The 18889-nt window shown below is 38.2% G+C and overlaps 1 protein-coding gene across 2 annotated transcripts in view; it reads right to left on the bottom strand.

The window, feature by feature from the left end:
• Nucleotides 1–6503: 6503 nt before the first annotated feature.
• The window catches only part of TRA2B (transformer 2 beta homolog), a 19075-nt gene continuing 6689 nt past the window's right edge, over nt 6504–18889 (bottom strand). The window contains exons 2-9 of one of the 2 annotated variants that reach the window (XM_036066655.2): nt 13547–13680; nt 12340–12502; nt 11020–11208; nt 10276–10391; nt 9225–9308; nt 8053–8112; nt 7411–7484; nt 6504–6920 (exon numbers count right to left, since the gene is read on the bottom strand). In XM_036066655.2, the coding sequence (XP_035922548.1) occupies nt 6910–6920; nt 7411–7484; nt 8053–8112; nt 9225–9308; nt 10276–10391; nt 11020–11208; nt 12340–12502; nt 13547–13680 (831 nt within the window). In that variant the 3' untranslated portion in view covers nt 6504–6909. The remainder of the gene's footprint in view (nt 6921–7410; nt 7485–8052; nt 8113–9224; nt 9309–10275; nt 10392–11019; nt 11209–12339; nt 12503–13546; nt 13681–18889) is intronic. The other variant, XM_036066658.2, reaches the window with a different exon arrangement.

Below are 18889 nucleotides of genomic sequence, written 5' to 3'. Positions count from 1 at the left end.
TCAAAGGGATAGGAATTGAGACTAAAGATGGCTACAAATTAGGTGTCACAACTGACACCTGAGTATTATCAGTGAAAACTCTTGGTTGTAAAAAATAGAAAATGCCAGCTGATTTAAGCAGAAGAGGAGCCTGTTTTATTATTTTATTTTTTAAATAGAACCATTTGGTAGTTTGCAGACTCTGCAGGAAGGGGGGAGAACCAGGCTTGGAAGGAAGTTTAACAGCCAAAGTTACCCCAGTCAGTTCAGCGTGGTCATTGCCACCGCCAAACCACAGTTCGCCCCACTGCTGCTGACATACACAAGCGATCTGGCTACTGAAGCTAGAAGCACCTCCCACTCCCAGCTTCACCCCTTCCCTCCTCCCCACGTTTGAGGCGCTCCTGGCCACCCTCTCCACTTGAATAGATTTCTACTGTCCTGACTTCTTGGGGTTACTGGTTAGTGATGTCAAGTTTGGATGCATCTGATTGACCAAGCCTAAGTCACAGGCGTATGCACTACAAGCAGAAAAGGGTGGGTTTACCTAGGATTTTCTGCATCTTTGGTGTTAGGTAGTCTCCCAGCAAAACTCATTGGTATCCCAGACACATCTTGTCTCCTGAGAAGCTAAGAAAATGACACATCCAATACCAGCAATGGAAAACCTGGTATGGCACATTGAATTATTGAGCCTTCTCTATTTTATCTGTGCCCTTGGCATGTACCTCTGCAATCCCAACTAACTTCGTGTATTTCCTCATCCTGTGGCTTTTTCCTTGGCCACATGATTTGCTTTTACCTTGGAAAGTTGACAAGCAGAAGCCTGAAATGTACTTGTGCGATTGATCTTGTGTTTCCGCCCCATCATGAGAGGAACATGTGCTGGCTTGCCCCCTTTTCCAAGGAGGCTGAGAAGTGGAGCAGGCCCACACACCTGCAGTGTGAAGCCAACCTGTTTCTGCCACTGCAGTCTAGATTAACAAACACCAGCTGTTCTGCAGATGGGAGCCTGGCTGAGATCAGCAGCTAAATACTTAAGTGTATGCCTCTGAGTTTCTATGGTTTATTATGCAGCAATAGCTGACTGGATACAATTGAGATTATCTGAAGAACTCCACAAGGTTGAAAAGGTTGGCAAGTATAAGGTTTTAATTATGGAAACAAGAAATGTTTCAGAGAGTGCATCAGTCGAAGAGACTGGTCTACTGAATTCTGAGTGACCACTCAACCTCCATATGTATGGTTTTCAAAATTCTCTTACATTTATATGCTGGTCTTATGGCTTACAGAGCACTTTGTAAACATGATCATAAACCCAAGAGTATTACTGTCATCTGACCCAAGCCTAGCCAGGGCCTCTCTACTGGGATGTCATAGCACTCCAAATATATCTAACAGATCTTCTACATTATAACAAAATCACCTCTTATGTACCTGTCTTTCCCATCGGATGAAGACCTCATTCTATTACACATTGACTGGCACTCCAGAGTTGAGCTTTTGTTATCAGCTCACTCTTCTGCCCAACACCACCAATGATTCTTCATGCCATCGTAAAACCCGAATTTTCCTTAGTGTCTACAAAAATCACAAATTGATATGGCTCTTTACTTACCCACTTCATCTTTTTTACTCACATTGGCCTCCCTGGTGTGCCTTAGATTTGAACAAACCAAGGAATTTAAGTCCATCAGTATTTTCCCCAGATTTACATATGGCTTTCACCTCTTTTCTCTCAAATGTCATACTAATGTCTTCCCTGACCAAGTTATTTATGAAAGTTGAATATGTAATGTTAAACTAATATAAGGTTAAAACAGATGGCATGTGTTCACCGCTTAGAGCTCAATACTCAGATTCTAACAATGGTTTTCCTATTAAATGCCAAAATTTATGGTGTAATTCCATCATCACATCAGAGTGGGGAGTATCAGAGTAATGAATGAAATGGATAATGGAAGATAGTCATGCTCTATTCCCAGTGTTACTTGTCCTTGGATGCACTGAATTAAATTTTAAGAGGCACAAAAAGGCAGGACTCTTCATACCAGGTAACCCATTTTTCTAAAACTTCAGTGGTGCTTTTACCTATCGAAATTGAAATGCTTCTAGGATGATTATACTTAACTGTGGTTAACACTAAGGGTTTAGGCATTTTCATTATTTGCTGGGAGAAGTAAATGTTCATACAACTTTAGGACTGAAGTCCGTTTTAGAACTTAAGAATGGGGGAATAGAAATTTACAGATTAATTTCTGGTAACGAGTCTAAATATTTTAAAGACTTAAGAATTCTCAAATGGATGTTTTCTAGTCTTTTTAAAGGCATGTTTAAGATATGGTAGTGAGAATGTAAAGTGAATTATATAGTTTATATTTAAGTGTCTAACACACTTTCCATTTTCTGAAGAACCCTGAATAAACCCAAGTTGTGTGGCAGGTATTAGCATGTCAAGAAATCCAATTCCAGCATTCTATTTGCAATTAAAACTACTGTCCCCTTCACAATGGAGCTCAATGTAACTATCTAGCGCAGTAATTCCTTCCAAGTATTACTTATTTCACACTGGAGCTCAGGGTTGGTTATTACTGGCAAGATAGGCTCTTCAAAGTGGTTAACGTTTAGCCTAAGTGAATAATCAAGTTAAAAAAACCCTCCTATCCTGCTACTTAGCCATATAGTAAGGTCACAAGACACTGTCTAGGAGATACCCATGAACTCAGTTTATCTAAATTTTAGACCAAGACAGTGGAGGTATACAGTACTCTTAGTTCTCACTGGGAAAACTGCTGTTAATCATCAGGGTCTTCTGAATGGGTCTTGAACATTTAAGTCTGATTCTGGCTGAAGCATAGAAGGTAGAGAGCCACCTATAAATCAGGCTCAGGTAGGATGGGGAGGTGGATGAGTTACCTGTGGACTTAAAATCAGCAAGCAGAAATTTTCCTGTTAAGAGGTCAGCAATTATTTGCAGTTTTCTGGGTCAAATGATCTGTCCCAACTACTCAATGCTGCCATTATAATGTGAAGGCAGGCATATATAATACATTAAGTGAATGGTGATAGCTGTAAAAACTGGAACACACCAGCCAGATTTAGTAGTGTGTAGTTTGCCTACCTTTGGGAATTCAAAAATGCTTAAGATGAAAAGGTGAACTGCTCTCCTTCCCACACAAATGCATATTGCTTCTGATATTGACCAGAATGGTGAAAAAACCTTTTTAGATTTTAAGGACTTATAAGTGCCCTATTTGTCCCAATGAGGAAAATTCATCTGAATTAGCACCCATGTTTAAAATCACCCCTTAAAATGTCCACCAGTCTACACGCTGGCAAAACTGAGTTAAGTGAATGGAAAATGTATGCATTCTCTACGATTTGCCAGAGCCACCACTACCACCCTATAATCCTCAGGGACAGGATGACTTTTATTAAGTCCTAAATGGCTTCCCTTTGGCCTTTATCCCAAGGTTAAGAGGATCCTCCTAGTTGAGGACACTAGTTAAAATGTGCACAGGATTGCAGGAGGGAGGGGGAAGAGAACCTCACCCCCCCCAGGATGATTCGAAGTTCCCCCAGACTTACCACAAAATGAATTTCAAACAGAATCCTATTCATCCCCTTGTTCCAAGCCCGTTTTAACTTTTTTTCAGTCACAATAGTGTCTGTCCCTGGTTCCCATGAACTAGTTTAACTGTAAGCCAGTATCTAATAATTTCTGGTTAAGTTTGGGTATTTTTTTTCTACTGTACATAGTTAAGTGCACAAATGATTGCACAACCCCTTGGCAAAACCGGTAAAGTTCATATGCACAGGTGGTTCTTATTTGGGGTTTCTGGCCTCTTCTTCAAGTTCAATGTCTTATGAATTCTCTATTGTGTCAGGCCTATGTTCACAAGATCCAGGTTTTTTTTCGTTATATAATCAAGTAAGATCTGTTGTCTGAAGCAAAACTGTGGGTGTGCACTCTTATCAATAAATCCTTCCCTGTAAAATTTACCTAATTTTGATAATGTAAATAAATTTCACCTTCTGGGTGAAACTTTTGTTCCCAGTCTAATTCATAATTTCTCCCCTTGAGCCTTTGCAAGTTGAAATACTGATTAGCAGGAAATGAGGGTTGAGAATTTTTAGTTTTATCCTGAGGCATACTTTCCTTATGCAAGGGAAGCAACTAAAGACCATTTTGGAGGGCTTGGGGTTCTCAAAGGCCTCCAAAAAAGAACAAAAAACAAAAACTTACGCCAATTGTTGGGATCTGACATTTCCTGAATAATGTGTGCTTTCACAAGACCCTAGTAAGATTATGAATTTTAACTATTTTAATTCAGCAGTCCTCCAAATCAACCTTGCATTTGGTTTCAATCATCTCAGGCCTGCAGTGGTAAACAATGTATTGTTAGTACTGGCATTTAAAAACCTGGGTTCTTTTGCCTTGAGGCAAGAATTTCAAGATTTAATTTATCCGATCCCTAAGTTATCCAATGGCTCTCCTATGGTTCTGACATTATTTGTCTCTTTAAATTGGTGTATGCCAACAGTTAACCCAAGGGACTCACCAGATGACCACCATCAGAGGCACATGAACAGACTACTTGTTTCCTCTCCCAGAACAGGAAAGGAGTCTCCACCCATCAAACCCGGTAAGTTCTAAATTTTCTTCAAGGTCTGCTGCCTGTAATACACTCCTGGTAGCAATTTAGAAATCAAAATGCTTCCAGATCCAAAAGCCCAACTGATCGCTAGCTTTAAAAAAACCCACTTTATTGGCAGGATAATGGGTGGCTTACATGAATTAATTGCAAACCAACACCTTCTGGGATGCATCAATTAGGCATGGTTGCTTTCTGAAGTTGCTCTAGACCTGAGGCCAATTAGAGGGCTGGGAAATCTTTCTATTTCTTACTCCATATACTGTATTGCATTAAGAGGTTAGGTATTTGTGTAGGGGACCTCATTCAGTGAGACCTGCACTGGGTGCCCACAGTTCTCACCCCACTGCTTTGGTGTTGGCCTACCCTTTCCCCTAGCAAGACAGCCTGTAAGTGTTATCATGTTTCTTCAGGTACACTCTTACCACTACAAAATTATAATCCAGCCCCTTCTGGACCATATTCTACAACCATCTGAGGGGCCAAGTCTTCCTCTGAAACTGGCTGACAATAAATTTGAAACAAAGTTAGTTCCAGGTGCTATTCAGAAACACAAACATGCAGAATTTTAAAATCCATTTGACAGTTTCCAAAGTATGAGAGATACCACCCAGTGTGACAAATTAAGGCCTGCAAATATTGCCTATGAAATACATACATACATATATATATATTTCAAGTAGGCTCCACACCCAACATGGGGCTTCAACTCACTACCCTGAGATCAAGAGTTGCATGTTCTACCAACGGAGCCAGCCAGGCACCCCATCACCCCCCCTTTTTTTATTCATCTGGTTATCTAGAGTATGGCAGAATGGCATCATGAATGAAAGTACAGACTGTGGATGGACATCTGCCCACATATGGATTACCATTTAATAGCTGTTTTAACTTAAGGTAAAGTTACATCTCATGGCTGCTACAGACTAAATGAACTAAGTGTTTTACAGATACCTGGGACATACTAAATGATTTTGATAAATTACCTGCCTATTGCATTTTCCACTGAATTGGCCACCCTCTGGGCAAGTGTGGAGACTAGACTTATTTAATATAACTAACATCATCCAAATGAAGACAATCACTCAAGTACCTAACTCCCCTCTTAAATGTATTTTCCAGGAATGTACAATTTATCTATTAAAAAAAAAGGCAAAAAGAATACATTTCAGCCTAAGGGATACTGTACAAGGGACTAAAAACTACTTTAAAAAACCCTCCAATTATAAGTAACAAGGTTAAAACAAAATCTTCTATGTCAACTGAGTTGTACCAGCCTTTTACTCTTTTCATTTGCATTTATTTAAACACAGTTCTCAAAACATTTGAGTGAAATTGGGCTTCCTTTGGTAAGCAAAGGACCTGAAAATAATATTTAAAAAATGAACAGGCAAAGTCTTCAGTTCATCCACAACACAGGTGTAGTGTTCCCTTTCTCTTTTCCCGAACTCTGAAGCACTTAATTTTTTTCATAGTCTAAAAGCTAGAAGAACAAGAGTACATTTGTGGTGGAATGTATTGTCACTTGCTGATAACTAGTTGAAATACCATTATCCCCTTGTAACAGCTTTAAGAAATAGCCTTTTAAAGGCATACATCGTGTACCTCTTTTCTTATCCCCTGCTTTATATGATACAGATTACATAAAGGCTGACAAATCCACATTTATATAAGCATTAAGCATTGGCTGTATTCAAAGTTCTTTAGTTCTAGTACTAGCAGTACAGGGTTACAGAGCATAATTTTTAACACTTAGTTGCAGGTATATTAAGTATAATATGTTTCATGGATTGGAGGAAAATGGGTATTTTTGTCTTGAAATTTACTACTGACACAACCTAATCTGAACAGTTTTGCTAAGCATTGATGTTAGAAAGAAAAGTAAAAACCAAACTTTATTGTTGCTTTTTACCATTTGGTAGCATTTTACACACAGGCTTCGATCTTCAGAATACCCTGGATTCAGTAGAAAAACCTTTTAAATGAAGTTTTGTACAATAGAAACTTCTCAGCAGTCAAAATTTAGACTGTAAAAAAATACATGCAAAACATACTTTTCTGAAAACACTTAACTTTGAACAAAGCACCGAACTACACAAATGCAGAATGAAAACAGCATTTCAACTCCACCAAAAGTAGTCATCATAAAAGGTGTAAAAGTCACCTAACTTCACTAGGCACTGTTCACTTTTTAAACAGGAGACAATAAAAAATATTGTCCACAAACAATATCCCAACTCTAGGGTAGGTTTCAGAAAGTCTTCAACTTCATGCTTTAATAGCGACCTAGGAAGAAATAATAATCAGTCTCTCAGTATTGAAGCATAGTTATCAAGTATACTTTAATGTTGAGACTTTTTATTCTACCATTAGAAATTCTATGCACCAGATTCTCTCCTATGAAAAGGGTTCCCCTAGAAATCAAAGAACCAACACTGAACAAAAGAAATAGCTGGGAAGTATAACTCAACCCCCAGGAGCTAAGGTTTTAAAGTCACCCAAATGTTTCCAGGCTGTACAAAAACTGCAAGCCCTCCTGAAAAGAAAAGGTACAATGGTGACCAGAATGTATTATACATTTACTATTTTAATTAGCAAGAATAAGATTCCAAGGATTTTCATATACTTCCTTGAACCCTACATACAAAAACCAAGGGTGGGTGGGTGGATTATAATATAGATAAAACTACTTGAATTAACCCACTATCTACTGTAGTTTGATAACTTCAAGCCATACTATTATAATATATAAAATCATATCAAGTTAGAAACTTACGAGGTGAGTATGATCGAGATCTAGAACGTGATCTGTATCCTCCACGACTATAATAAGGAGAAGGTGACCGCCTTCTGTAAACAAATGCCAAGACCGTCTAAGACTCCATAGATTGAAGTTAGACTAAATGATATATAAGGATTGCAACAGTCATGGTATTTCCAAAGTCTGTTTTAGATAATAAAACCACTAATCCCAAGCACACCTTCATGAACACCCAAAACAAATTTTACTAGTGCTTCAAAGCAGTTTTCTAAGACTGATTTGAATATTCACTTGCTTTACTAAGATGCTCATTAAAAGCTAACAAAAGTGCAATAGTACCAGAAAGTAGCAGTAAGGAATAAAGACTAAGAATATTATGGATGCTTATCACTGACCTTAATTTACACTATCATCGATTAAGGTACAAAATGGGGCCATTGAGTAATTACCTAGTATAAGCCCTATTCATTTCTGTAAACACACAAACGAACCATGTATACACTATTACTGGTTTCAGTTACAGTATTTTACGAATTTCATGCAATCCAACTTGTGTGATCCAACTTTTAATAACCCCCAAAATACTAGTAACCAAGTGTCTTTAGGTAAGCCATTCTACTGTGTATCATGTACATTTAAAATCCTCTCCTGCCATACCTGTAAATCTGATCCCTGTCTTGAGCAGCTCTCCATCCTCCTCCTCCTCCACCTCCTCCTCTGTGAAGGCAGAAAAGCAACACACATTCATCTTTTTTAAAGTTTTAAAAACAATATTTATGCAGTATAATTAAAACTCCCACGGAGAAATGAAAGGTCATTTTTGTAAGTAAAGTGATTAAAGCCCTAACTTGTCACCCTTTTTACAAAATGGCATAGAGCTCTCTCTGGTGGCTAAAATGAGTAACAGAACAAATTACACTTCTAAAGTAAATGCTCAACTGAATTAAAACTTGAATGTTTAATCTTCCCAGCCTCCACAGATTAATCCCTAAGAGTGCCAATTAACACACAAATGTTCTTTCAAAAAAGGTTTTTGTTGGGGATAAAATGCTGGACCATAGTGTCAGAAGCAAGCTTAAGGACTCACTTCCACAGACAGTAGTTGACAATCAACTTCTTTAAACATTCAAAGCAGTGTACAAAAAAAAAAAAAAAAAAGAAGACAACCACACCTCAATAGGGCACCAAGGATTAATCATACAATTTACATTTTCATAAGCAAGACAGGGTCTAAATTACCCGCTGCAGGTAAAATAAAGATTTTACTTCATTTTATCTTCCAAAGTGTTTCTCAGCATGACAGTTATTTCCCTATTAATCACCCCCCAAAAGGTTCAATTTTTTGGTAATAAAAAACCTCTAGCCATTCTTATACCAAATTACTGCCCTTCAACAAATACTTCTTTGGACTCTTCCAAGACTTAGTTTTCCCTATCTAGAGAGCATCATACATGAGACACCAAAAATGCTTTATAAAGCAATGACTTTAAAAATGCAGCTTATGGAACTTAAGAACAAGCACAAAGGAGTGAAAAACCTAAAGTATGGTCTGTAATTTTGGTTCCACTGCCATGTTCAAAACCAGGAATTTCAGTTGGTTTACAATTTGACGTTTTAAAAAAAAATACACATATTAAGTTAAACTGACTAGGCACATAACCTAAAAATCTATAGTTTAAACTCTAGCCCTACATTTCTTAGTATAAAAAAAATTTTATTAAACACTAAAGTTTAGTGTTTTTAAGGTCCGTGCCTTAAATTAGGATTCAGAAGAGACTGGTACCTCCCTCCAAATTTTTGGCAACTTAAATCTACTATGGTTAACTTACCTGTATGATCTGCTGTAGTAGTCTCGGTCATCATAGCCTCGATCATATCCTCTGTCATAGTAATCCCGACGGCGTGAGCTGCCACTATGAATAATGTATCTTCATAAATATATTTCATCCAGTGAAATATATCTTCATAGAGTATCTTCATAAAATACCATGTGGCCTTCCTTCCCTAACTTCCTACATACAACTGTTACTGTTTAAAGCTGTTCAGACAATAGCAGCAGCATGACTCATTTGGGTCCTGGGAGCCACAGCTGAGCTAAGGACATGACTGGGCAACTGCTCCAAGTATAATCTCTTTACTCTCTTATATTGAGCAAAAATAGTATCTACTAACAACCCCCTAATTATTAATTCATAGACAGGCCTTTTCTAAAGGAAAAGTTACCCGGAAAAGGATTATTATTCCTATTTAAGAATTCACTGATATGGGATAAACACTGTCCTTTTTCTCTGCTCCCTATAACAATGTACTTAAATGTATTTTCCTAAAGGAAGAGAAAGTAAAATATTTGGAAGAATGTGGTTTCAGGAGTGGGACAATTTAAATTAAAAACAAAAAACAAAACTTCAACACAGAGCTTCTGATCAATATAGAAACACTGGTGAGAATAATGACAAAGGAAAGAAGTATCCTATCATATAGTTCAATGCGAAAACTGTGTTTTCCGCTCTGCTTAACAAAAACTAAAAAACGCACAGTAGAAGAATTTGTTACAAACTTGACTTTTACCTAGAATGGTTAAGATTCCATTATGATAAAAATGGTCTAAGCAAGAATATTAATTACCAAGCAAAGCCAGATATATGGCCTTTCTGTATGATATGGTGGGATGTCATCTATCAGTGTGCAGCACAAATACAAGATTTCCATTGAATATATTCTTTTGAATAGTCTTACCCAGTTAAAAAAAAAACAACACAGGAAGAATGATTTGTACTGTGGCAGGACTGGATGAAATGTCAAAGATTTTCCCCTAGTACATGGTAGTTCTTAAGAGAAAATGCACTCAGCCATCAATCTTTATCTTAAAAATAAACTTACTAGGTAGGTCTCCCCATGTAAATTCCTGGTGTTGGGGTATGTGGTCTTTTTGTTATAGAGAAATCAACTCTGATCCTACGTCCATCAAGCTCCATTCCATTGGCACGCTCTTTTGCCTTGGAAAGATACATTAAGTTATTATATACACCTGGGACAAGGCCACAAATATCCAGTATAAATACTTCTGTAAATATTTACAAATAAGATATTTGTAAGTAACTATAAATATATCTTATTTACAATATAAAAGCGAAAACTGTCCTTATCCTTATGTTCATCTGTACTTGGGAGTCAACAATAGGACTATTTTAAAAAGATACAGGTTAAAAAAAAAAAAAGGGCGCCTGGGTGGCTCAGTTGCTTGAGCAACTGCGTTTGCCTCACGTCATGATCCTAGAGTCCCGGGATCAAGTCCTGCATGGGGCTCCCTGCTCAGCGGGGAGTCTGCTTCTGCCTCTGACCCTACCCCCTTCATGTGCTTTCTCTCAAATAAAATCTTAAAAAAAAACAAAAAAAAACCAAGAAGGGCGCCTGGGTGGCTCAGTCGTTAAGCGTCTGCCTTCGGCTCAGGCCATGATCCCAGGGTCCTGGGATCGAGTCCCGCATCGGGCTCCCTGCTCGGTGGGAAGCCTGCTTCTCCCTCTCCCACTCCCCCTGCTTGTGTTCCCTCTCTCGCTGTGTCTCTGTCAAATAAATAAAATCTTAAATAATAAAAAAAAAAGATACAGGTAGACTTTTACTTACTTCCTTGGCATCATCTACATTTTCAAAATATACAAAGGCAAATCCTCTTGAACGTCTAGACTGCTGGTCATATACAATAGACACATCAGCAATGGGGCCATATTTAGAGAATACTTCTCTGAGATCTCTTTCTGTAGTGTACAAGCTCAATCCAAATACTCCAAGACAGCAGTTGGGATCAGGATTTGCCTAGAAATGGAAAAATCAATTTTAAACCTTAAAATTTATCATAAACCAAAGTTAAGAAAAAATGCATATAAATTACCCAAAATGTCACTAACAATAAAGTAGATTTAAATGAACAATTAAAATTTAAAATCAGTGTTATGGCAATAGCTGCAAGCATTAATGGGCAGAAAAGGGGTGCCTGGGGTGGCTCAATCAGTTAAGCATCGGACTCTTGATTTTGACTCAGGTCATCATCTCAGGGTTGAGATCAAGCCCAACATCTGGCTCCAATGCTGGCCATGGAGCCTGCTTAATTCTCTCTCCCCCATGGAGTGCCTGGGTGGCTCAGTCATTAAGCGTCTGCCTTCGGCTCAGGTCATGATCCTAGGGTCCTGGGATGGAGCCCCGCATCGGGCTCCCTGCTCCACAGGAAGCCTGCTTCTCCCTCTCCCACTCCCCCTGCTTGTGTTCCCTCTCTCGCTGTGTCTCTGTCAAATAAATAAATAAAATCTTAAAAAAAAAAGATTCTCTCTCCCTCTGCACCCCCTCCCAAAGAAAATCCTGCAAAGAGCATTTCAACCTCAGAATTAAGTGTGTGTGTGTAGGGAGGGGGAAATAGGGACTCATACTAGTAAATACCAAAACTGGCATTTTTGTGGGGGAGACTGGAGAGCAATTTGCCCAAGGGATTCACCTCCTAGGAATTTATTCTAGGCGTAAGAATGAGAGTAGCATTATCTCTATAAGCCAGAGGGAATAACTATTTCAGGGAAGATAAGCCTTAATACCCGAAATAAACGTGCTTAAAATTAAATGGAAAAACCAAGAAGCATTCTAAAAAGAGTATTAAAGCTAACCCAGAAAACTTCAGTAACATTAGTATGGAACATATAGATAGTAATGCACAATGGGGATTTTTTATTCGATGAGCTGAGCTACACCACTGCCACAGTATTTTGCTTACATATGACTGATAGCTCAAATGTAGACCATTTACAACATAAGAAATACCTTTTAAATAGACTTACCTCAAAACACTAAAGTCTCTAAAGAACTTGTGTGTTCACTGCCAAAAGTCTACTGTCAAATGTAATCAGTTCTAATTTCAAAACAGAAGAGAGACGTATCACTTCAACTATTTTTTCATCTTACCCGATTCCCAACATGACGCCTGCGAGTAGACATGGGAGAATGACTGTGGCTATGCCGTCTTCGATAATCTCGACTGTAAGACCTGCTACGGGATCGTCTATGGGAGCGGGACCGAGATCTTGATCTTGTGTAATGCCTTCGAGAACTTCTTCTGGATCTAGACCTGTAAGACAAAGGCTTCAGGGTTATGACTAAATAACTGATTGATACAGCTTTTAATTCTTCTAATAATCTAGAGTTAAAATCCAAAAGACGGAACACAATTCAGACAAATATTAACATTAAATTGAGGTTTTTCTTCTGTATCTACAGTCATCTCAACTCTGCTAGAAAGAGCTCCAAACCACTATCAGCTCTCTTCCATTTCTTAAGATAAAGGAGATCAAAATTAACATACTGAAGATCAATTAACACACTAAAAAATTTGGTAATCATTAAAACATGCAGCACTTCCTACTAGCTTGATTTGTGCCCCCCTTTTCCCTCAGTATAACACCCTCTATTTTTTCGGCCTCTCCCATTATGCCCACCATTCACTTAAGATAAAATCACCATCACCATAGTTTTGTCCAGCAGTGTTTTAAAACCAATCAATCGCTCTTAACTAGAGTGTTATGAAGTGTCATCTAAACCAGACAGGACACATTGTAAGAGAGAAAAGAGGTGCAGTTAATTATGCCTGATAATAGGCATAAACTGGGGCCGTCCTGGGCAAACCAAGGACGTATAGCCTACTCTAGACCAACATTAAAAAAAAAAAAAAAGTGCGCTGTGTTATGGTATTATTTTTGTTTTATACACACACGTATATAATATTAGACACTACACCTATTTATCAAGAATTGCAGTTATGAAAGCCAATGTTCTGCAGTCCATTTGTTATACTTAAACTCATAGCGAATCCTCACAATTCTGAAGAACTAGTACTAACTCGCCTTTTAAAGATAAGGAAGCTAAGGTGGAAAAAGGTTAAGTAATCTGCCCAAGTCAGAAAAAATAGAGGTAAGATTTGAACCCTAACGCCAAAAGCCCAGGCTCTTAACCACTTAGTCTTCTGTCCCAGAACTTATGATTAAGTACATTGCTAGTACCAATATTAAATAAGCCAACAAATGATCTAACCCTCTCTATCTTCCTAATTTACAAAGCACACACCAATTTCAGAGCTAAGAGTAACAGAAGAAAATCCCAAGACAGTCTTTCTTACCTAGATTCAGATCTGGACCTGGACTTTGATCTGGAACGCCTGGAATCTTCCTTGGAGCGAGACCTTGCTGGGGTATGCCTTGCAGATTTCCCAGATCCATGAGCACTTCCACTTCTGGAAGCAGAACGGGATTCCTACACGTAGATGTCAAAAGTTTAATTTGTATACTTTCTGGGCAACTTTAAAAACAAATAAGCTGCTGTGAGATAAATGGTGAGGGAAAGCAATCCCCTTCCAAGATAAGAAAACATAGGTAAGGGCAGGAACTGAATATACCTGGTATATTTACATTGCTCCAACTGACATAAGCCAATTAACTTGAACTTCCACCTTTTCTGGAGCAGGGTTAAGAGTTAACTGACCCCACTCTCTTCAGAAAGGGGTGCCAAAGCCAAGCAGTTAAGGGAACTGTCCAAGGATTGTGTTTTGGGATTGTTACTCCATAAAGACTAGGGTGAGAAAGAATCTTATTAACTATGACACCTATACCTTATACCTATATTTCAATCAAACTGCCATCAATAAAACAAAACCCTATGAAAGTCATAAAACTTACTTTTAAAATGCCTTTTTTTTTCCCAATAAGACCTTAACTTCTCAAGTTTTATTTATTTTTAAGTGGGGAAAAGAGGCAAGGACAATCTGTTTCAAGTCCTAGCAAAAGGCAGAAACCTAGTGGAAAGCAAGGACCAGCCTGAAGGACACTAAACCCTATTCCATCTAACCATGGTGGGAAGCCCCTAAGAATCTCAAAGCAACCAGATGGAACCACAGCAGAAAGGCAGTGAACTATATGCAGAAGAGCAAAGAGAGTGCCAGAGATCTACAGCTTCCTGGGCTAAATGGAGATGAACCAGGGCAAACTGATGGGGATCTAGGAATAAGTAGCTAGGTAAGTTACATAAAGGACCTATTAAAACCAGAACAGATTAAATCAGGGGCTCCTATCAAGGTCCATGAAGGTAGGGAGTTCAGAATTGCATGTAAAAACCAAAGTCTAGGTATATACTATACAGCCATGGCTTTCCCAATCAAAACTAGACTACCTGGCAGGTAAATGGCACAGTAAGGAAAATCTCTAAAGAAACCAGCAAAGGAATGGGGAAACAGGGTAACTGGCTCACCAGTGAGTCAAAACATACAGTCAACTCATAAGCAGAAAAGACATACATATAAAATAATGGAACCAAGGAAATGTCCTGCCAAGGCACCAAAACAGAAACAACGGATTAAGAGAACAAACCCACTCAGTCTAATAGCAAAGGTGTTATCATCAAGACAGCCTTACTTTAGGCTCCAACTTAAGGCAAATTAAAAGGCATAAAGTCTAGTGAGTCTTTCCACCCAAGATAGAGCAGAAATGGCCAGACCCAAAAAGAACCAAAACAGTACAGTAAGTCACTGTAGGAGTAAGACTCAATGTTGAAGCTACTGGATAAAAGTACCACTGGAGACCTCCCTGTGTGGTAAACTTTCAGAATATTCTGGCCATTCTTGAAAGGATAGAATAGGATTTTAAATTATAGCTATAGCCTTTTTAGATTATGTTCTGTGATCTACAGCTTGATGGGAGAAAATTTGGAAGATCATTTCTATGATGCTCAGGGCAAAAATTTATATGCAATACAGAAGAAACAAGTTTGAAGTTTAGGACAGTAAAGAAAAGAGTAACTCAATCAGTAAAATAAGTTCTGGTCTCTAGGCCTGAAAGAACTCTAGAAACTTCCCAGTAAGATTTCAGTCATTATAAAACACAGTGTGAAGGGACATGAAATGTGACAGCCCCCTCTCCATTACCCCCATGGGTTGACTGTAAAAAGGTTCAAAGAAAAAGATACTCATTAGTGAGAACAGCTACCTTTAACAAGGAATGGTTAAAGGGTGTACTACAGCTTTGGGGACCCCAATTAACAATCTCTTGGCATTCTCTGGCAAATATTCTGCACACAGACATTTAAAAGCACAATCCACCTCCCTCCTCTCCTTGGACAAAGTAGTTCTCACAAAATAGGGGTGGGGTGCGGTTTCCGGCATCTTTACCACAGGCAAAAGCTAACCTAGAAGAGAAAATAGAAAAAGGGACCCCAAAAGTTAACTGCCTTCGTTTATTCCAATGTTAGAAAAGATTACTTCATGGAATGATTATAGCTTTTAATGGAAACCAAGGAAAACAATTTACTCTGGAAAGGAGAGCTGAATATGCTCACAGTAACAACTCATAATAAAAAGATTACCAATAAAGTAATTGTAGTTAACAAATCAGTCAGCCTAGGAATTGGAATATAAAGGAAGAAATGGTAGAAAGCCAAGATCTCCTTTTAAGCCTCTTGCTTCATTAAACAGAAAAACCTTATCCTAACCTACTTTACCTGTCTGCCCACTGATAAGAGATTGTACTTTTAGCCTAGCAGATCAAGGGTCAAAGATACAGCGTCTATGAAATTCTAAGACTTTCCTCTCAGCCTCTTAAGACTAACTGGCTATATGCATATATATTTTGTGAGCAATCACTTCTTAGGCCAGGAATAGAGGAAACACCAGCCAGAATGCAAAGATTTTCCCTTTTATACTGACATTTGGTTAGGCTAACACCTAAACAATGCCTCCACCTCCTCCCACCTTTCTTGTCAGGGATCTTTCTTAAAGAAGTTAACCCCCTTTTTGTAGTTATGTTGGCCCTCAGCTTGTTTGAAAATATATATTCAAGGAAATTTAGCCTGTCCAGAAGAAATGATACCTAAGATTATTAGCCAAATCTAAAAACAAAGTTAACTTAAACCTTAATCCACGGGCAAATCTACAAAACCAGCTGGGAAATCCTCCACATAAAGAAAACTCAAAGTCCACTCTTAGGGCTAAAAATTATGTGTCAAGGCATTAAAACCCTACCAAAAAAACCCCCCACTACTCTGGACCTTCAATACCTCAAAGGAAAGGATCATGAACTTAAAGTTAATACAAAACCAAGAAATTCCCTGAATTTTTGCTCAGGGAATCAAGTTTTTATAGATTGATCTTAGTCATATAACTAACAATATACAACTTGAAAGGAGCAGGTCAGAAAAAAACTCAAGGCTTTCAACAAAATAACCTTCATCTCCCCCATTCCGAGAATGGCACCATCTTAGAAAAACATTTTGAGAGATAAAGGAAGTGGAAACCATCTGGAACCATCAAATCACTAGGTTTCTTCTGTATTATTTTAGAAACTAGATGCAGTAAATTAGATTTTGAACAGTGGCTCTTAAACAGAGGTATGGAGTAAACCTACATAGCATTTAAGAATACAGGTCCCTAAACTAGAGCTCATTTTAGTAACTCTGGAGTTGGTCTTCTACATTTCTTAGAAGTACCATACATATTTATGATGCTAAGTATCATTGCTTTATTCAATTTCAGAGTTTTATGCTTCCTGCCTATTGATTTTTCTTGGCAAAAGCATCGTCTTGGAACCTTGTTTCTCTCATTTTCTCTGCTCCCCTGCAGAGGCCTATCTCCCTCTTCCCTCCCCAATAGCCAGAGTGGGGGTGAGAGGAGGAAGCATGGTCAAGACTCAAAGATACTTTGGCCAACGGGTGATGGTGGGGGGAACCTTGAATGGATGGGATGGTCCACCAGCATCAGTGTTTAGTTTCACCATACATCTATCCAGCTTAGACCATATAATCAAATTCCAAACTGCTTTCCTTCCACTTAGAGGCTTAATAGGTCTTTCCTCTTTTGGACCCCAAGGACCTTTCAGGTCTCCTGATAAAAGAATCCATGGACTTGAAGAGAAATAGAATATCCATTCACATCTCTCTGCCTAATCTGTAAGTAATTCGGAATGCAAAATTAACATTAACTTAATATTATTAGTTTATACATGGCAAAAAATTTTACAAACCAATAATTGGGACAAAGCAAAAGCTGGAAACTACTATAAATGGGAATAATTTTCTTCTCCTTGAAAACACAGAAATAATTACAAAAAGCACAGATCTCACATTGGCCCTAAAACCCCAGGAAACAGATCCTTCTAGAAATGTCATTTAAGTCACTTTTTCCAAGAGCTGGAAGATCTATTAACTCTCAGAGAAAGTTTCTTAGGTTGTCTTCATTTCAGGAAGGAGAAGTGGTAACTTTGGCTTTCCCAACAGAGGACAACTCTTGGTTAGCTACCACTGGGTATTATTCTGACACATGTACTTGTCCCATACAACTGAAAATAACATTACACTGATCATTTGATTCTTTTATTTAACTAATACAAAACACACAGATGGGGAAATAATAGAACTTTGAGGTTTCTTTTTTTCCAGGAAGTACTGGGAGTGGGGAACCAGAGTAAAGCTACTTTATAATCTATACCTCTCACATCATTCTAACAATTAAGTGTTAATAGCAGAAAATGAGAAAAGGGAATAAAGCTGTTTACTGAATAAAGCACCTAACACTATTGCCGCTTTGAGTTAAGAGAGATCCTGTTCACTTGTGTGACCCACCTCATTCTAAGGTAAACTTTTTTTTTTTTAGCAGTAATCCTAGTCATTCAGCTGGAAAAGGCATTAAACAGCAAAGAATTAAGACTCATCCTTGTGAATTTAGAACCTGCATCTTAAAAGGTAAGGCCTAATTGGTCATAGCTTTCCACTATGCCATCTGGAAAGAAAATATTTTCATAAATGCCAAAAGGAGCTGGCCAACCTGTTCACTGGTTTGCTTCAATTTTGAGGGTTCGGTTCTATAACCATCCTGGTGACATTCTTTAGGAAAACTATGACAAACATAGAAAACATTCTATTATACATTGCTCAGTACTGAAGGATAGGGATCAGTGAATTTTAAGAGTCCATGGAGGTGGCACAAACCACCAATTCCAACTCTGGAGGTACTCACTCATACCCCAGGACCAGCAGAGTTAGATGAAAAAATCTAGAGGGACAACATGAAGCCAACTGTTACCCATGCCAGAGAGCTCATTCCTGCCTCATATTTGACTACAAAGGGTTATTATTTTTTTAAATTGCATTTCAATCATTTGACTAAGAAGTTAAAATTAGAATTACCTAATTTAAACGTTTCCCCTGGAAGGCACGTCTTTGCCCTGTATATATTTTCTTCTATTAAACAAATAATGCATGCATGTTTAGCAAAATATACAGGGACACATAAACAGACTAGTAATTACTTAGCGTAGTGCTTTCTGATTCCAGATTACTTCTTATCTTAACTTCATTTTTATTTCTTTTCTTCATTCTTCCGTTTCAAATTCTGACTTCTTTCATCTTCCCCACTTCACACAAATTGCTCAATATTCTACAAGTGGGACTTCTGGTCTGATAATTAGCATGCATTCTTTCT

Source organism: Halichoerus grypus, chromosome 1 (assembly GCF_964656455.1).
Source record: "Halichoerus grypus chromosome 1, mHalGry1.hap1.1, whole genome shotgun sequence".
NCBI lineage: Eukaryota > Metazoa > Chordata > Mammalia > Carnivora > Phocidae > Halichoerus > Halichoerus grypus.
The sequence above is the reverse complement of the archived record's forward strand: the minus strand, read 5'-3'. Positions and strand labels throughout refer to the sequence as shown.